The sequence below is a fragment of the Girardinichthys multiradiatus genome, chromosome 6 (genome assembly GCF_021462225.1).
Source record: "Girardinichthys multiradiatus isolate DD_20200921_A chromosome 6, DD_fGirMul_XY1, whole genome shotgun sequence".
NCBI classification, from domain to species: Eukaryota; Metazoa; Chordata; class Actinopteri; order Cyprinodontiformes; family Goodeidae; genus Girardinichthys; species Girardinichthys multiradiatus.
This window is the reverse complement of record NC_061799.1, coordinates 44,848,154-44,867,892: the sequence shown is the minus strand read 5'-3', so window position 1 is coordinate 44,867,892 and position 19,739 is coordinate 44,848,154. Positions and strand designations below refer to the sequence as shown.

Sequence of the window (19,739 nt, the reverse complement as noted above, 5' to 3'; positions counted from 1 at the left end):
GTTCTAATTTCTAACCTTAGGCGCTTTGATATGGACTCCAACAAATTTGTATATTGATGGGGGGCTTCAGTTGATATGACCTGATAAACTATATAGTTCAATGATTGATCGGTTGATCTTTAGTTCATTGTTTGTAACCAAAAAAGACCTCAACTCATTTATTTCCCCCCTATTGGTTACTGATCAAATTTAACAGCTAAACTGATGAGGCCATGGATTTCCTGCCTTCGTTTATCTTTGGAAGAACACAGTGAACTGTTACACTGACGTTCTCTGTTTATTCTCTTAACGCCAGGGGGTTGAGACAGAATGTAAAACGTAACGCTTTATTTTTATTTGCAAAGCAGCAAAAAAATGGACTTTTTCTTTTTTCAAGAGACACACTCTATAAAGACTGATGCATAACTCTGGAAAGCACAATCCATATATGGTTTTCGCCTGGCTCAGAAAGAGCAGCTGGAACCGCTATTCTGAAGGACTCTTTCAATGGGGCTATTTTACATTCTGAAGGTGATCCTAAAGGAAATTTCTCTATATTAATTATTGACACCAATGATAATCCTGCTAATTAATATATATGGGTATAATTCCAATGATAATGATACACTCCTTAATGTTTTAAAATCTCGTCTCTCACATTGGCTTAGTATACATCCAAATGCATTGATAGTGATGGGGGGAGACTTTAATATCGTGTTAAATGGTCTTAAAGATAGATGGCCTCCACAAACAAATTATTTCAAAGCCTCTAATTTAATTCAATTTATGCACAAATTCAATTTAATTGATATCTGGAGGGCAAAAAATCCCGATTCAAGATCTTATACTTGGAGCAACAAAGCCCGAAGTAATTTATCACGAATAGATTTTTGGCTAATTTCCAATCATTTTGCTGGCAATGTGATTAATGTCAACAACCTCACCAGTCCTTTAACCGACCACAAAACAATACTTATACAAATCTCTTTAAATTCTGATACTCGCAGAGGGTCATACTGGAAACTGAACAACACTGTCTTAAAGCATGAAGCGCTAACAAAAATAATCCACTTGTTAATCCAACGTTTCTGGTACAAATCTCTAATAGAAAAAAAATTCCTTACTAATTGGGAACTTTTAAAATATGAATTATCAAAATTCTTGAGGCCATATGCAAACTCAGTTACTAAAGCCAAAAAAGCTGAGGAAGAGGTTTTAATCTCAGAAATAATATCATTAACCCCAAAAAAAAAAAACAGGAAACCTAACTAAAAACGAACTTAATCGTTTATTTAGTTTATGAAATAAATTATATGACAGTTACAAACAGAAAGCTGAAGGAGCATTTGTAAGAAGCAGAAGAAGATGGTTGGAGGAGCGGGAACAAAACACTGCTTACTTTTTTCGACTAGAAAAATTCCATCTTGAAAATAGTGCAATACAGAAGCTGAATATTGATGGAATCATCACAGAAGACTGTGAAAAAATAGCCAAATATTGCTCCAATTTTTATACTAAGCTATACAAATCCAAATATTGTGAAGAATCTACCTGTGAGTTTCTGATATCCCTCACAGAGACTAAAAAAATTGACACTGACCTGGAAGAATCTTGTGATGAACCAATCACATTACAAGAAATTGTCTTTGCTATCGAACAGATCAATTTTAATAAGTCTCCTGGTACGGACGGTCTTACTTCTGAATTTTATAAAACATTCTCTGAACAACTTGCACCCTTCCTTCACAAACGTTTCTTAGAGTATATAGATAATGAATCCCTCCCTCCTACTCTAACCCAAGGTCTCATAACTCTTAATACCAAAACCAAAAGAAGATTTACTCCTCATTGACAGCTGGCGCCCCATCTGCTCACTAAATAACGACTACAAAATATTTGCACTGATATTTGCTAAAAGAATAAAATCAGTTTTAGACCATATAATAGATGAGATTCAATCTGGCTTCATGAAAAACAGACATTTTTCCAACATTAGGCTAGTACTTGACTTACCTGATTACTCAGAGTTATGTCCTGATGAAAGCTTTATCCTCTTTTTAGACATTTACAAGACTTTTGACGCCATCGAACATAAATTCATATTTCACGCCATAGAAAAATTTGGTTTTGGACCATATTTTAGCAGCGCTATTCAAACCATGTATAAAAATGCAAATTTTTCAATAAGGTTACATGCTGGCACTTCTCCCCGTTTCCGTCTTAAACGTGGGGTCAGGCAAGGATGCCCCATATCACCTTATCTTTTTTTGCTCGGCACTCAATTACTCACTGATTCTATAAAACTAAGCCCACTTAAAGGTATTTTAATAGCAGGTAACAAAATTATCAACTGGCTGATGATACATTATTTCTGAAAGACCTTTCTCAAATACCTTTATCGATTGACTTAACACTTTCTCTGCTGCATCTGGACTTTGCTTAAATATAAAAAAATGTGAATTGCTGGCTATTAAACGTTGTAACAGTCTCTCTATGTGTGGCATACCGGTAAAAGATTATATCACTTACCTAGGAATCATTATTACTAAAGATGAAAAATCTAGATGCCATGTGAATTTTAACTCCATTATTAATAAGACAAAAAAAAGCTGAACCAATGGTTATAAAGAGATTTATCGCTAAGAGGCAGATTTCTATTAACCAAAGCTGAGGGACTTTCCCGTCTCACATATGCTGCCCTATTTCTTGATATGAACAAAAAAATCTCAAAAGATATTGACAAGATGTTATTTGACTTTATTTGGAAGAATACAAAGCATTACATCAAAAAATCTGTAATCGTGAATTCTCAACGTCGTAGATTTTTGCACTTTAAATAATACATTTAAAATACATTAGTTAAAACAATTTATCAGGAACCCATATTCAATTTGGAATTTCATACCAAACCTTATTTTCTCTAAATTAGGAGGACTTCAGTTCCTCTTGTTTTGCAACTATAATGTTGAAGAAATCCCTGCAAAATTATCTGGTTTCCATAAGCAGACGCTTCTTTCTTGGTCACTGACCTACAAGCACAATTTCTCCCCTCATAGATACTATTTATGGAACAATAAAGGCATCTTATATAAAAACAAATCCTTATTCTACCCTAATTGGTTTACTCACAATAACTTTAAACTTTTAGTTCATCAGTTGCTCAACTCTAGTGGTTCATTAATGACATCAAGATTTTGTCATGAAATACGGTATCATTATACCGTTTAAAGAATTCACTATTATAATAAATGCAATCCCTACCGGAGTAGTCATTTTACTTAAAAGTTCTGCAGGACAGAATCTCACTCTATTGCCTTTTGATCCAACTAAACACGAAATTGGTCCAATGTGTTTTTCCTCATTCCGTAATTGCAACCGTAAATAACAAACCTGCTTTTCTTATAACAAAAACTGAAGCTATTTTGATTGAGTCTCCAATAAACAGACATTTAAACCTAAAAAAGATAATCAACTGAACACGTAATATTCACGTTCACTGTATCAGTTTTACTTATGTTTTCATCATTTAACTGAGCTTTAATGAGACACCTGAGCTGCTTGTCTTCAAAAAACCCTTTTGAGATGTATTGTAGCCTATTAGCTAAGAATTAATGGTGAAAGTTAAGGAGATTTAGTCCTCCTTTATCTTTGGTCTTCTGTAGCGTCTTTAAGCTAATTATCTTTCTAAAGAAATTTAGTGATGGAGGAGTGCAGAGATCTAAACCAGTCAGATGATGGTTTGCTTGGGATCATTGAGAATAAATAAGGTTTTTGGCAAAACCATCATTTTTATTGAAGTAACCCTCCCCATGAATGATATGGGAAATATGTTATATTCACTGAGTGCAGTTGTGTCGGATTTTTAGAAAGCACAATTAATTGAAAGTATTGTAGATTTTAATCAGATTGAAGAATAATCTGAAACTCTTTAGAAAGAATTTATCAATTGAATTACCTGAGCGAGAGAGGTTTTTGAATGGTGGAGAAAAAGTAATACATCATGCGCATAAAGACTGATTTTATGTTCTGTTTTGATGAATCACTTAAATTTACAAATGTTGTTTTAAAATTCCAATAACATTAAATGAGGCAAGTTTTAGATGAGGGCATATTTCATGGGATTTGATACCACAGCGTCTGGTGTTTTAGGTCTTTGAGCTAATCCTGTACTCCTCATGTGTCTGGGACTGTATTGTTTAGTGTGTTTGGATTTTATGACAAAATATTTTTTTTGCACAGTGGTGTTTGAACACCTTTCTCCTGAACATAAAGTCACATCGGTCTATCATTGCACAAGATAATGTTACAAGGACTTTTTTTCAGTGTTGTGATCTAAGACCTCATTCTCTTTTTTAGAGACCCGATATCATGAGAAAACTGATATGATAGATTCACTTTAGATGAATGGAACATGTTAATATGCATATTCTGCATATAAAGTAGTATCTACACAATAATATTACATTTTGTTTCAGTACATTAAACAATAGTGTTAAACTAATTAAAGATGCTTAGGTAGATCCAACAGATGCTTTTGTCACTGTGCTATCTTAATTTGCTTGATTGCTGTTGCTACTGGTTCAGGGTACTGAATAATATTTTTAACCAGTTAATGAAATAGTTTCCAAGACCAAACAAAAGAATTTCAAGATATCTTTATATAAAATGCTTTTTCTGTATCTAAAGATAACATATTAGTCTCTATCAGCCCTTTTCCACTGAAAGCCCCAGGATTTAAAGCCATGGGGTTTGTTTTACCCGGGTAAAGATATCCTAGGGAATCTTGTACTTTCTTTTCCATTGCCAAGGAACATTTATTTAAAGTACCATAATGACATATTGGGACGTTGTGAAGAAAACTGCAGTACGCCTTCATTACAGCAGATGGCACTACGCCTTTACTCTATTTAAAAACTAATAAATCATATTTGTTTCAACTAATAAATAATGGATGATGATCAGCTTTACAGTTATACAGTTGATTAATTTCTTTCATTATTCCTTAAGTTGCTCTCTATCCATAAGTAGGAAAAATTTTAAACATTATTTTGTATTTGATGTTTGACCACCCTGCATCTGGCCAAAGTTGTTACTTTACAACTGCATGATTCATTTACAATAACTACTACACACAGATGAACACAGTTATTTTTCTTTAATTATCATCAGGTAAACTCATATCAGAAAACTACAAAACATGTTTTAAGTAAAAATTGTATTCATTGGAATAGACAAACTGATACTCAGTCCAGAATTACAGGGAATTGGTGCCTTGACTGTCTAATCATAACCAAATATTTATCTTAAGTAGAAGATGCGTAGACACAACCGTAAGGAGGATCACTGGGAAACCTTTTATGTACACAGAAAATTTTAATTGCCCTGATCATCAGCACTGCATTAAAATATTTGTCTTTCAGAACAGTGGCAAAATAGGTAATAATTAATGCTAACAATTACCTAAAATGTCACAAATTTTCAGCAAAAAAATATTCAGTTTTATTTCCTGGTATTTGAGGTAAATTCAGCTCATACCTACTGAACGTTTATGTTCACTTGAAATTTGGAAGTCTACTTTCTGCTTAAAAAATTTTAAAACTACTTTTTGTGACAAATTAATGTTATAAAAATAATAAATTTGTATAGTAACCTCTGTGATTAATACTGATGCTGGTGCCAAGCCTCGCTGCACACAACTCCGCCCCTTTAACAAATCCCAGGGAAAACTGAAAAGACCATCTACAGAGAAGGACCATTTACCCAGAAAAGTAAAGCCCCAGGAAAGAGAAATTACCTGGGTAAATTTATTACGAAATGCGATGTGAGCTTTACAAAGCCTGGGGCTTTCTACAGGCAATGGAAAGGGGCTGATGTTTTTACTGTCTATTAAATTAAGTAATCTGCATAAATTTGTGGATGAATGCCTCCCTTTTATAAAACCAGTTTGGTAAGGATGTATTATGATAGGAGTTACCTTCTCTAGTCTTTTTGTGAGGGCTTTACAGATTATATTAAGGTCACTGTTTATTTTTTATTTATATTTTTTATTTATATTTGGTGGAAGTCTGACATTTTCCTCAGTTTTGATATAAAGCAGCTTTAAGGATAAATGTAAATAATGTTTAACTGTTGTGACATATCAAAACATATCCGGTAAATGTAGTAGGACAGATATAGAAACAAAAGTTATAAAAGAAGTGACCCAGATATACAGGGAGAGTTAAAATTGGAACTAAAAACTGACTCATGTTTCCACATGAATTATTAGAATGTAACGCATATGAGGATCGTAAGAAGACTCTGAAACAACTGAAAATAACGTCTGCAGAAAATATTCTTGGTTAATATCTGCTATATTAATGACAGTTTAGAAAAGTTCTGGTTTGATTCAGAGAATAGAGTCTGGTTCTGCTGCCAAGCTGCTGTTCTACTCCAGTCCAGCAGGGGGCGGTAAATAGACCAATCAGCTGCTTTGTCTCAGTGTGACGTCCAGCGGAAGTAAAACTAAAGGCTCCAGCAGCAGCTTGTTTGGACTCAGCTGGAAGACGGTTGTGTTTTCGTATCTCAGCTGAATATTTCAGTAGTTTCAGTAACAATGTCTTCAGTTCAGCATCTGAGAGAGTTTATCAGAGAGCGACTAACTGCTGCTGCTGAAGAAATCTTCTCAGAGGTTGAGAAAACCATCGTCCGCTACGAGGAAGAGCACAAAATAATGGTTATCAACTGGAAGCCACAAATAAAGCTCAACAGAATCGGTATGGAGCTGCAGAGACCAGGTTCTGGTAGGTCTGGATAAAGGTTCTTATGTGTTCTCTGGAGACCCAGATCCGTCAGCGTCGATGTTGCTGGAAGCTACAGCTGCTAATCAAGCTGTAAATGAACCTCTTTTAGCTCATAGCTTTGGTGCTACAGAGGTTGATAGTTTTGTAACACAGGCTAAAATGTTGCAGCACAAGCTTAAAAAGTCCACCGTAGTCTCTGAAAACCAGATGTAGATCATTTAAGCGCCTGACTTGAGATTATTAATGCACATAAACAATAATGACAATTAGAAACATTTTCAGTTTGTCAGCAAAAATGCAGACAGAATAACTTTTATTGGTGTGTATTTATAGTGAAATGTGTGCAGTGTGTATCATATTATATGTGCATCATGTATGAGTTAGAGTAGTGTATGTAATATATAGATGTGTGTGTGTGTGTGTGTGTGGCAGCTGCACCTCCAACTGACCACTGCTTCAAGGAGAGGGCAGCCATCTTGCTGCTACCTGGCCGGGGTCATTTGTGCAGCTTTCTGTTTTATATCCAGTCTTCTGTCGTGGTCCGAGTTAGAGTCACCATGAAAGTTCAAGGCTTTAAATACAAGAGAACTTGATGTGCGCCATCCTAAACATGTTGGTATCTGCAGCCGATTCTGCTGAACGATGTGTTTCTTTAATCAGACAAAAACTGGAGGATCACCTGAATATGAAAAGCCATCTTTAGACAATATACACATATTCTCAGCATACCTGGCATTTAAATAGTCCTGCTACATGTTTAATAAACTCCAGAAGATGTTTAAAAGGCACCACCTGGAGTTCAAAAAGTGAAGGGAAGATCTGTGCTCGGTTTGGAAGGTTTGATTTAGTTTTTTACTCAGTGGAGGTTAATTAACACCTGGTGGTGCTACAATATTTACAAACCAGGTGGCGCATTTCAATGTTCCTTTTCCACTTGCTCCACTTAACCCGGCTCCACTACACTCGTTTTTGCTTTGTGAGGGTTTTCATTACTGTTTTTTCCAGCTCTGTACCTGCTTTGACTGGGGCTGAGTCTGGACTACATGTGATCACCAGGCTGCTGTTCACTGATTGGCCATCGGACCAGGAGAAATGACACAGTTTTAAAAGAGGTAGTGCAGAGAGAAGCTAATAAAGTCACGATCAACTATAATGATATTCAGAACCACAATGGCCAGAGAGGGTCAAACCCAAATATAATTTTACTATTTATTAATCCTAAACCGGCCTGAAGGCTGAAAGAAAAGAAAAAAGACCCATCACTAACTCAACCATGGCCAAGACCAGCGAGCTGTCGAAGGACACAAGGAAGAAAATTGTAGATCTGCACCAGCCTGGAAAGAGTGAATCTACAATAGGTAAGCAGGGTGGTGTGAACAAGTTAACTGTGGGAGCAATTGTAAGAAAATGAAAGACATACAGGACCATTAATCTCCCTCGATCTGGGGCCCCACGCAAGATCTCATCCGTGTGGTCAAAATGGTCATGAGTCATCAGTGGCTGACTAAATACTTTTTAGCCCCACTGTATCTACAGACTCATGCATCAGTTGTTTCCACAGCCCCCATCACCCCCTACGTTTCATAAGATTTACGTGTTTTAAGTTCTTCCCAAGGTGGACCAACATTTGTGGGTCAACTTCAACCCCCCCGTTCCATGACAAGGTCTTACAGTTGGTTGTAGAACATGAAGAATGCGCGTAGATTAGCGCTGCACGATATTAAGGAAACCTGCGATGTGTGATAACAGTGCTTAATAGTGCGATGACGATATGAACAAATACTTACAGTGCATCTGGAAAGTATTCACAACACTTCACATTTTGTTATGTTACATCCTCATTCCAAATTGTATTAATCTCTATCCCCACAATTCTACACATACACTGTATTTGTTAGTCGAACTTTGAGGAAAGAGATTAATATAATTTGGAATGAGGCTGTAACAACAAAATGTGAAGTGTTGTGAATACTTTCCAGATGCACTGTAAGTATGCAGTGTTTGTGTTTCTGCTCTGGGTTGACTGAAATATAACAATGAAATACATCATTTCCATTGCAACATGACAGGTTTTTTTGTTTCTAATGCAACTAGACATAGCGGCTGCAATAGCATTGAAACAACAGAGTGCATGATTTAGTTTCTTAATGACTTCAAAACATCGTCCCCATAATCATTTTCTGATGTTCTAAATACAGACAAACACCTCTTAATATCAGGTTCTTTTTTTAAACAAATAAAAAAAACTGAAAATATGTTGAAGAACTTAAAAAAAAAAGTTAACATAGCTTAAATTCAACTGCAAATTCTCCCATTGCAGTTTAACATTTTGTCTACTCACCAAGTGGTTATGATATAAGGCTGTTGTATTACGGGAGACAGAACTTTGCTAGGCCAGACTAGGAGAAAGGTAAGGTCCTGGCCAAAAATGATATGAGTAACAATGTAGGTAAGTTCAAGAAACTCTTTTTAAAGTCTTAAGTGTGTGGTGAACTAAATTATAGTGTTATGTATTATATGTGTTTCTCTGTCTGTATATCTTGAGTGAATATGTTTTATTAGGGCAAGTTCTTGGTAAGAAAAACGTTTATTCTGCAAGATTTTAAACGTGCGATGACATGTTACTATATTTCTATAGAACTCATGAACATCAGGGCTACTACACCAGAGGAGTTATTTCCCACTTTTCTGCCTACTGCTCTGGACTTTTTTGACATTCTGGTCAAAGGTGCGCTCACCTTTGCTCAGCAAAGTTTGGCCATTCTCCTCTGACCTCTGGCATCAACAAGGCATTTGTGTCCACAGAACCGCCGCTCACTGAATATTTTCTCTTTTTCAGATCATTCTCTGTAAACCCTAGAGATGGTAGTGTGTAGAAAATTCCAGTAGATCAGCAGTTCCTGAAATACTCAGACCAACCCGTCTGGCACCAACAACCATGCCACGTTCAAAGTCACTTAAATCACCTTTCTTCCCCGTTCTGATGCTCGGTTTGAACTACAGCAGATCATCTTGACCATTTCTACATGCCTAAACGCTTTGAGTTGCTGCTATGTGACAGTTTTTTTTAAAATCATTTTTAAAATATGTTCTGGTTGTTTTCTTAAATATAAGATTAACCTAAAGAGTTTTGTACGTTCTTTGCTTTGGAGACCTCCCACAGCTATATGTCTGTAAGGATGTGGAAGATCCTACCAAGAAGCTCCACAGCAGTCATGAGGGGACCTCCAGTATGGACCAGGAGGAACCAGAAGCTCCACAGGTTAAAGAGGAACAAGAGGAACCCTGCAGCAGTCAGGATGGAGAGCAGCTGGTACTGAAGCAGGAGCCTGTTCAATGTCTAGAGACTCCCAGTCATCAGAACAGGGATTTCCCTGAAACAGAACCGAACACTTCAGAACTTGGTTCTCATTACTCGTCGTTACAATGTGATGTTTGTGGAAAAGCCTTTAAGTCAAAATATAACTCCCAGAGGCATCGCAGGGTGCACTTGGGCTTGAAGCCATTTGTTTGTACAATATGTGGAAAAAGCTTTTCTCAGAAACATCATTTAAACGGCCACATTCGCATCCACACAGGTGAGTGGCCTTTTTATTGTAAAACATGTGGCAGAGGTTGTAGTGACATTCGCTGTTTGAATATTCACATGAAGACCCACTCAGGGGAGAAGCTGTTCACTTGTGAAATATGTGGGAAGGGATTCACTCAGATCCCTCATTTGAAAACCCACCAGAGAACCCACACTGGAGAGAAACCATATGCCTGTCTAATGTGTGGGAAAAAATTCACTCACAAAATTTCCCTTAAGGCTCACACAGCATCACACACAGGTGAGAAACCTTTTTCCTGTTCAATATGTGGAAATAAATTCAACACAGCCAGTAGGTTGTATGTTCATAAAAAAACGCATATCGACCAGAAGCCAAATCTGGTTAAATGTTGAAGATTGTATCAGTTTTTTTAGGCAGGCATGTCGTAGGTAGCCAGACTCCAAACTAATGACAGCATGAAGACAAACTTTGATTTTGCTGTGAGGGAGACGTCGCCCCAAACCATGTGGCGGTGTCAGATTCATTGGCAAGAAATATTAACCCAACAGAAAATAATCATCCAAACCAACTTTGTTTAATGTTGGTAAAGAATTTGGACAGATGCTGTCGGCGGGTTTTTTTTTTTTTTTTAGGTTTTACATTTTTATCTATATTTTATTTAGTTCTTCGTGTTTTCTCTGTTATTGGCAACAATTCTGGATCCTAAATGTTCTTACACAAAGAAAGGCTTGCACCAAAGAGAAACTTCAGCAAAAACACATTTCTCTGGAGACTTCTATTGGGTCTCTGCCTTCAGCTTGTTCTTAGAGTCCACAATTTCTTCTTTAATCATTGCTCTCATTCGAGTGATGGAAACCTGAGAGTTCACCTGGTAATGAGCTGCAGTCAAAATCCCACTGTAACAAAAAGTCTATTCCACCCATTTTACCAAAACTTATGGTAGGAATAATAGAGTTTCTATTCTAAATAAACTATCTTAGTCATATCAGTTTCAACACATCATTCATATAATCAAAGTCTTTGGCCCCTTCTATCTACGACATTTTTAACCAAATCAGCCTACATTCCATCATATGAATTTAGGTTGTTTAGAATTTAATTATTTTTGGTGATAAGGCTGGATGGATTAATCTGGACCAGGGGCGGAAATTAAAGTTTTTCTCCATCGGCCACAAACGTTTAACCAGCCACTCAAACATTTTACCAACCACTATTTTTCTTTGTGTTTAACATTTGCCCTGGTTATGAGAAATATCCAACCTAAACACCTGTTTAATTTCATCTAAGTTTAAGGTTAGTCTCATTTATTTGTACATGGCTTTGGTTTGATGTCAGTAATATCATTATTATACCATATATTGTGGACAAGAAAGGACTGCCGTTGTTGCAATGTGGACCATGTGATTGTAAACATCAAAACTCGTTACCTGATTACGTAAGGCGTATTGCATCACTTCCTGTTTTTGCTGTTGGATTATTTGGTGTGTCAGGCTTGTTCGGTTTAATCTAAATTCTCTTTAATGTGATGTCTTTGACATATTCTAACACATAAGCATGGTAAAACACACATTTTCTGTTGCTTCATATTATATTTTGGAACCTGTGTGTCATGTTTTCTGTCGTAGTGGTAAGGGGTCCTCAGCTTCGAGCTAACTTATACAATGGCTAGCAGTTCTGTCTTTCTTGTTGTTTCTCCATCTCCCTCTGAAAGTCCTCCTCGCTCCTGCTTTGTGTGTCAGATGTTCAGTTACTCTTCTGCCTCCTTGAGTGATAATGGCACGAGTAATAAATTTATCATTTTTGTAGCATTGGAGGCTAGGGTGTTGGAATTGGAGGCTCGGCTCCACACTGTTGAAAAAACAGCAGATAGCTGATGGTCCCTGCCAGCGCGTAGTCACTGAGGGTAGTACCCCTGAGCAGTCCTTTAGCCGAGCCTGCGCAGCCGAGACCTAAGGCCGACTGGGTGAAGGTACGTAGAAAGCATAGTCTTAGGTCCCGGCACAAGTGTCACCACCAATAGATTTTGGCACATCTGCACAGAAACCAACTCTGGTAATCGGCATTAAATTACATTGATAATGATCTAACATTTGAGGAAAAAATGTCCGATCTAGAGAGACTGCATCCATCCACTATAAACAAAGCAGCTCTTTTTTAGGAGTCTGGTCAAATTTATTAGCTCTCCAACACTCTGACAGGGATTTCCACTGTTATGCTGATGATAGTCAGCCGTATTTATCCATAAATCCTGATAAATCCAACAGGTTAAAGACATAAAAACTTGGATGACTTTAGGTTTTAAGCTTCTAAATTCAGACAAGACTAGGGATGGGTACCAAATTTGGTACTATTTTAAGGACCGACCAAATTGGTACTACCAATCAAACGGTACCATGTTTCGGTACCTAAACGCATCATTGTGACACTGAGGTGGTGGAAGAGCGGGTGATTTTTCCATCCCTGATATGAACATCATTGGAAGCACAATGGCATAATGTCGTAAGCAGTGATGGGAATAACGTCTTTAAAATAAACAGCGTTACTAATGGAGTTACTTTTTTCAGTAACGAGTAATCAAACGAATAACTTATCTCAGCTGTACAACGCCATTATGGTTACCAACAAATAAATGGGGCTCGTTAAACATTAAAGCTACTCATTAAAGCTCTTTTCATCTGCCGTGGCTCACAGCCACAGGAGTATGGCTTTTTTTCTTTGGTGAAGGGAGGAGCGAGGGGTGAGACAATCGCCTAAGTGATGATGACTGGCCAATGATGATTGGCTAAGGTAGAGTAAGCTTTCATGGTAACCCAATCAGAGCAGTGTTAAGTTTACACACAAACACATGGCAGCCCTGCTCCTGCAAACTAGCAGATGTAGGCTGCAACAAAGGTGGGTCTAGAAGGAAATATAATATAAATATAAAAGTGGACGTACAGACAATATTCTCCTAGAGGTAAAAGGCAAGGACGCACATGTGAGCTAAATACTAAAAGCTCAGTGCAAGTAGACATATTTAAACTTAAAGTAACGCAATAGTTACTTTCCCTGTTAACTAGTTACTTTTATAGTGGAGTAACTCAGTTACTTTTTGGGAGAGGTAACTAGTAACTAAACTACTTTTTTAAAGTAACATGACCAACACTGGTCGTAAGTAGCCGGTGATACAGTCAGCAAAGCATGGCTGATGGAAAGCGCTAGAAAGTATGGCTCCACTTTTCAAAATGTGGCACAGTTGGTAGCGCTGTTGCCTTGCAGCAAGAAGGTCCTGGGTTCGACTCCCGGCCGGGGTCTTTCTGCATGGAGTTTGGAGAGCCAGTGCAGAGTACGCTCGCTGCAATATTTGTGATGTGAAGTGCAAGGCCAGCAGTGGGAATACTTCTATTCTGAGGAAGCACCTGGTTAAGCACAAGATTTTTCTCTCCAGGCTGAAGAATTCACAAATTTCGTCAGGCTCAGGTCTACGGCTACAGCTCCAGCTGAGGTGTTACAATACAAACAGCTGGATGTTGTTTTAATATATTCATTAAAGTTCATATATTGAGAAATATATATGTCAAATTGAAACATTTTCAGATTTTATTATTAAACGAATTAACATTTATTATTACATACATAAAAACACACAAAAGTACCAAACATTTATGCTGTTGAGTACCGATATTGATTCCCAGGTACCAGGTGTCAGTACCACATAGGTTCAAATGTAAAACCCATCTCTAGACCAGACAGAAGTCTAGTTTAGAGATGGGGAAGGGATGTCTTTAGACCAGAGTCTTAAAAGAAGAAACTGCTCAGTCAGTCAATTAATAGTAATAAATAAACAGTAAAGTAATATAAATAGTATGTAATAAACCATGGTAGAGGACCAGCTTTATACCCTCTACAGGGTAATCAGGGGTTCATGGGTGTTTGCCCAACTGGTCCATGTGTGTTTTGTGGACAGGGAGAAGACATTCCACTGTGTCCCCTGTGGTGCCCTGTGGGGGTTGCTCCAGGAGTTTGGAATTGGAGGCCCTTTATCAGGGGCCATCCGGTCTCTGTATGAGCGGAGCAGGAATTTGGTCCACATTGCCGGACTAAGTCAGACCTGTTTTCCGGTACATGTTGGACTCCGGCATGGCTGCCGTTTGTCACCGGTACTGTTCATAACTTTCATGCACAGGATTTCTAGATGCAGCAAGAGGCTGGAGGGGGTCTGGTTTGGGGACCAGTGGATTTCATCTCTTCTTTTTGTAGATGACGTGGTCCTGCTGGCCCCCTCTAGCCAAGACCTACAGCATGCGCTGGGGCGGCTCGCAGCCGAGTGTAAAGCGGCTGGGATGAAGATCAGCTCCTCCAAGTCTGAGGCCATGGTTCTCAACTTGAAAAGGGTGGCTTGTCCTCTACAGGTTGGAGGGGAGTTCCTGCCTCAAGTGGAGGAGTTCAAGTATCTTGGGGTCTTGTTCACGAGTGAGGGAAGAATGGAGCGGGAGATCGACAGACAGATCGGTGCGGCTGCCGCAGTAATGGGGAGGCTGTGCCGGTCCGTTGTGGTGAAGAGAGAGCTGAGCTGAAAAACGAAGCTCTCGATTTATTTAGGGTAGGTCTACATTTCTACCCTCACCTATGGCCATGAACTTTGGGTCATGAGCGAAAGAACGAGATCTGGATACAAGCGGCTGAAATGAGCTTCCTCCATAGGGTGAAATAAATAGAAATAGGGTGAGGAGCTCGGAGCAGAGCCGCTGCCCGGTGGATGGCCCAGGACATGCTGGAGGGACTATGACTCTCGGTTGGCCTGGGACCGCTTTGGGCTCCTCCCGGAGGAGCTGGAAGAGGTGTCTGGGGAGAGGGACGTCTGGGTGTCTCTATTGTCTGTTGCCCCCATGACCTGATCCCAGATGAAATGGAAGGAGATGAGTACGAGTACCTTGATGTAATCTTTGACCAGGACATGTCATTTAAATCCCATATTAAACGGGTTTCTAGGATTTCCTTCTTTCATCTCCGGAACATTGCCAAAATAAGAAATATCCTGTCCAGGAGTGACGCTGAAAAACTAGTCCATGCATTTGTTACTTCAAGGCTGGATTATTGTAATTCTTTACTATCAGGATGTCCACAAAATGCAGTTAAAAACCTTCAGCTGATTCAAAATGCTGCAGCAAGAGTTCTGATGAAAATTAAAAAGAGAGATCATATTTCTCCTATTTTAGCTTCCCTTCATTGGCTCCCTGTTAAATCCAGAATAGAATTTAAAATTCTCCTCCTCACATATAAAGCCCTTAATGATCTAGCTCCATCATACATCAGAGATCTGATTGGTCCATATGTTCCTAACAGGGCACATTGTTCTCAGACTGCAGGTTTACTGGTGGTTCCTAGAGTCTCTAGGGGTGTATTCACACCAGGAAAGTCCTTTAGTCCGCTTGTTTGGTCCGAACTAAAAACGAACTTTATTTTTTTCATTTGGTGCGATTTGTTTTCACATTGTACTTTTTGCAAGTGAACTATTGTAAACAAAGCCACGCGGGTGACAATCATTGTTCCCATTGGACAGAAATGACGGGGACGGGACAGAGCATAGACCCGGAAATGTAGGAAAACATCTGTAGATGTGCTGCGTTCAGCTCCTCTGTTCTGCATATTTGTGCCGTTATTAAAGCTGCAATATTATTGTGAGGGTGAAGAGCAGCTCATTCAACACAGACTTTGAGACGTTCCATTTATAATGTTGGAACCCTGTCCGAGAATGCGTGATGAACGCCGACGTTCTCTACGTGCAACAAGCCAGTAGTGTTGCTAAGTAACACACAGCTTATCAGGTATGATTACCTTACAACACACACCTTTGCTACCGGTTACGGTGGCCTTTTTATGTCCAAAGAGACGTACGCTTTTTGTAGTTGGTTCGGATCGGGGCCGGTTTGTATTCAGACCATAAGCGAACCTCACCAGGGTCTGTTTGGAAGCGGCACCTCAAAAAGTGGGTCTCGGTTTGGTTGTTTGGTCCGGACCAGGGTTCCCTTGAGTGTTTTCACACCTGCACAAAAAGTCCGGACTAAAGGGGGAAACGAACTCTGGTCCGTTTAAAGCGGACCAAAAGTGGCAAGTGTGAATACACCCTAGAAGTAGAATGGGAGGCAGATCCTTTAGTTATCAGGCTCCTCTCCTGTGGAACCAGCTCCCAGTTTTAGTCCGTGAGGCAGACACCCTGTCTACTTTTAAGGCTAGGCTTAAAACTTTTCTTTGGGGCACTATGGCGTGCAGCACTTGTACTGGGGCCTTAGTCCTCAATACAGCCAGTCATGGGTTCAAGTCCTGGCCCATTGACTTTTGCTGCATGTCTTCCCCCTCTCCACCCCATTTCCTGTCAGCTCAATTTGAAAAAATAAGAAACATAAAGGCCACTAGTGCTTCAAAAAAGTATTAAATAAAATGTTCCTTGTTGATGAAGCTTATAGTTAGTTAGTTATATTTAGGTTAAACTGAGCCATCTCTGTAGTTATGCTGCTATGGGTTTAGTCTGCTGTAGGATGTAACCACTTTCCCTTACTCTGCTATATTTTCCTACCATTCTCCAATTTTGTATTATTTGCCGTTATTTCAGCTTTTAATTCTATGTTGTCTCTGTTTTTTGTTCTTCCTAGAAGCTACCACCTGGCTTGGCTCTGTGTTTAAATGTGACACCTTCCTGGTGGGGGGCATCAGGTGACCTACTCCTGCCAACAACTTAATGTTCACCTTCTACAGATGATCCAGTTGGCCCTGTCTTTCAGTCTTTAACCCTCTGCTAGAGATAGCTATTGGCTGAACTTCTACTGTGACTAACTGTATGTGCTCTCTTTCGTCCTCTAGACTTGAAAACTGACTCAGTTTATTTTATTTTGTTACATTTAAAGCAGAGTTTCAATATAAAAGGGGGTTCTGATTATATACAAACGTAAATAATAACTAAACTCCAGTATCTCCACAAGGAATGTTGTCTTAGTCGGGTCACATCTGTCTTAGTTAAAGAAAATGTTTTCTTCTCTTTCTGTTTTTGATGAGTGGAGACTCATCTTTCATTAGAGAAATTAGTTTTTGTGTCTCGTCATATTTATACCCCAGAGAACCCGAATGCAAGGCTTTACTAATTCAAGTTCCTACACAATCTGATCAACTTTAAAAGTGAGTTATTAAAATACTCCAGTTACAATTATTTTCTAGGAGCTGTTTGTGGTTGCAGCAGAGATTTTATTAAAAACGTTTTTCTTATTGGAAGTTGAGTTCTTTACTGAGTAAATGTCTTCAAATTAAAGGTTTATTAGTTTATTATTGTGCTGTTGGAATAAAAGCTGAATTTATTTAAAGCTTTTGAACATCTTTACCAGGGCAGCTAATCAGTGTGGAGGACACTTTACTATTTTACCTCCTTTTAAATGAAATACTACAAACTAATCTTAGATGAACCGTGTGACGCCTGCAGTCCAGGATCTCCAGGAACAACCAGGCTGATGCATGAGACAGTCATCAGTTGTATTATTGAAATTATCTCCTCCTTTGTCTCCACAGACCTCCAAAAGCCACATGTCTCCGATGAGGAGGAAGCTTCTGCCATCCAACAGCTCTGTAACCAGGAGAAGAAGTCCAGTCATGACCAGGAGGAAGCAGAACCTCAGTGGACTGAAGAGGAACAGATTGAACCAGATCCTGTTCTGATTGAAGAGCAAGGGGAACCAACGCTTACACTGATTAAAGAGGAACAGGAGGAACCAAAACCTCCACTGCTTACAGAACAGGTGGAACTAGAATGTCCACCAATGAAAGACGTAAAGGAGGAAACAGATTCTTCAGGACTTAAACATGAACAGCAGGTACCAGAACCTTTACCAACCAGACACGACCAGAAGGATCTCAACAGGTATCAGGGAGGAGAGCAGCTTGTCCAGAAGCAGTCAGCTACTTTGATTGATAATTCTGTTCTTCAGGAAGGTGATTTGAGTGAAGAAGAACCAAGAACTCAGCAGCTTTTCTTTCATGTCTCTCCTATAGATGAAACCAAAGATCAGGACGAATTCGGCTCCACTGTGTCAGAGAGTCGGTCTCACACTGACACAAAGAAACTGTCTTTCAGATGTGATATTTGTGGGAGGTGTTGTAAGAACAAGTATAGATTGGAACGGCATTACAGAATCCACACCGGAGAGAAACCGTTTTCTTGTCAGACATGTGGAAAACGCTTCTCTCAAATTGGTGATTTAAATGTTCACAGGAGAACCCACACAGGAGAAAGGCCTTTTCCTTGTCATACATGCGGAAAAAGTTTCTCTCGAATTGATAATTTAAATGTTCACAAGAAAATTCATACAGGTGAGAAACCTTTTATTTGTCAAATATGCGGGAAGGGTTTTATTGGCCGTTATCATTTAAACGTACACCAGAGAACCCATACAGGGTTGAGACCTTTTTCCTGTGAAATATGTGGAAAAAGTTTCATTGAAGTTAGGAGAGTTAATATCCACATGAAACAAAAACACAAAAATGAGTAAAAGTAGTGATTTGACCTTTACAGTTTTTTTTATTATAAATATAAATGTTTCTTAGTAGGTTTCTCTTTGTAAAGTGTATTTGTAAATGAAAAGTCACTAATTTTGTTTACACAAGCTTAGGAGTGAAGGTGGAATGTGGCGTTTATCAGAACGTTCTTTAACCAGGTCTTAACCTCCAAAGCCTGACTGGCTCGCCGCCGTGCCCGGCAGAGCAGCAACCATTTTTCACCATCTCTAAAACTAGATCACATGCTGGCAGTTTTTGTTCTTTTCTTAAATCCTTAGCAAGAGGAGGCTTGAATCTTCCCAAAACAATTCCCCAAATGAGTTGAGTTTTACAGCAATTTCAACGCACGTGATGGCATTTAAAGGTCCCTAGGACATGGCTTACTCTGTGAAGAAAACCGTACAGAGAGCAAATTTCTTTTTGAAGCAACCCCCAGGTCTGATATCATTACAGACTAGAGACACTCACCTTTCTAACAAGGCATAACTCGTCTTTCTAGCACCTCCTTCGTAACTTATGCGCTCTGCTTGCGTCAAATTAGCTTTTCATTGATAATTCTTTTTTGCGCGTTTGCATACAGAGTCAATTTTTTCAATAAAATTCCTCCAGTTGGAGACAAAACGATACAATTTAGTTCGATTTCATTTTATTGATTTTGTGCTGTGCTCAGTGGCACATTTTGATGATACACAGGGTAAATGTGTCATAACCAAAGGGTTTGTCATATGCAGACAGAATCATACAATAGAAATCAGCACTTTTATTTGACCAGATTGCTTTTTATGAGGTGAAAAACACATTCGGCACAGTTTTGGGACGTTTGGCTAAATTGTGCTTAAATTCCAGCTCTGCCTGGCACATATTAATACGTCTGGCATATTACTGTACAACATCAAACATATTTAAC

General features: G+C 38.7%; 1 protein-coding gene across 4 annotated transcripts; it reads left to right on the top strand.

The window, feature by feature from the left end:
* Positions 1-6,422: 6,422 nt before the first annotated feature.
* LOC124869724 (gastrula zinc finger protein XlCGF48.2-like) lies at positions 6,423-19,456 on the top strand. 4 transcript variants are annotated; one of them, XM_047367798.1, is made up of 3 exons: positions 6,428-6,761; positions 16,945-17,005; positions 17,849-19,456. In XM_047367798.1, the coding sequence occupies exons 1-3, from the start codon at positions 6,575-6,577 to the stop codon at positions 17,874-17,876; spliced, it is 276 nt and encodes a 91-aa protein (XP_047223754.1). In that variant the 5' UTR covers positions 6,428-6,574; the 3' UTR covers positions 17,877-19,456. The 4 variants fall into 4 exon arrangements, with proteins under 4 accessions (XP_047223752.1, XP_047223750.1, XP_047223753.1 ...); XM_047367796.1 differs by lacking the exon at positions 16,945-17,005 and having other exon boundaries at positions 6,423-6,734; XM_047367794.1 differs by lacking the exon at positions 16,945-17,005 and having other exon boundaries at positions 6,423-6,761.
* The last annotated feature ends 283 nt before the right edge of the window (positions 19,457-19,739 follow it).

Excerpts from the sequence above, each read along its gene's own strand:
- LOC124869724 (XM_047367794.1), top strand. The coding sequence starts at position 6,575 with ATGTCTTCAGTTCAGCATCTGAGAGAGTTTATCAGAGAGCGACTAACT. Across the intron at positions 6,762-17,848 it reads GCTGCAGAGACCAGGTTCTG|ACCTCCAAAAGCCACATGTC; the intron begins GTAGGTCTGGAT and ends TTGTCTCCACAG.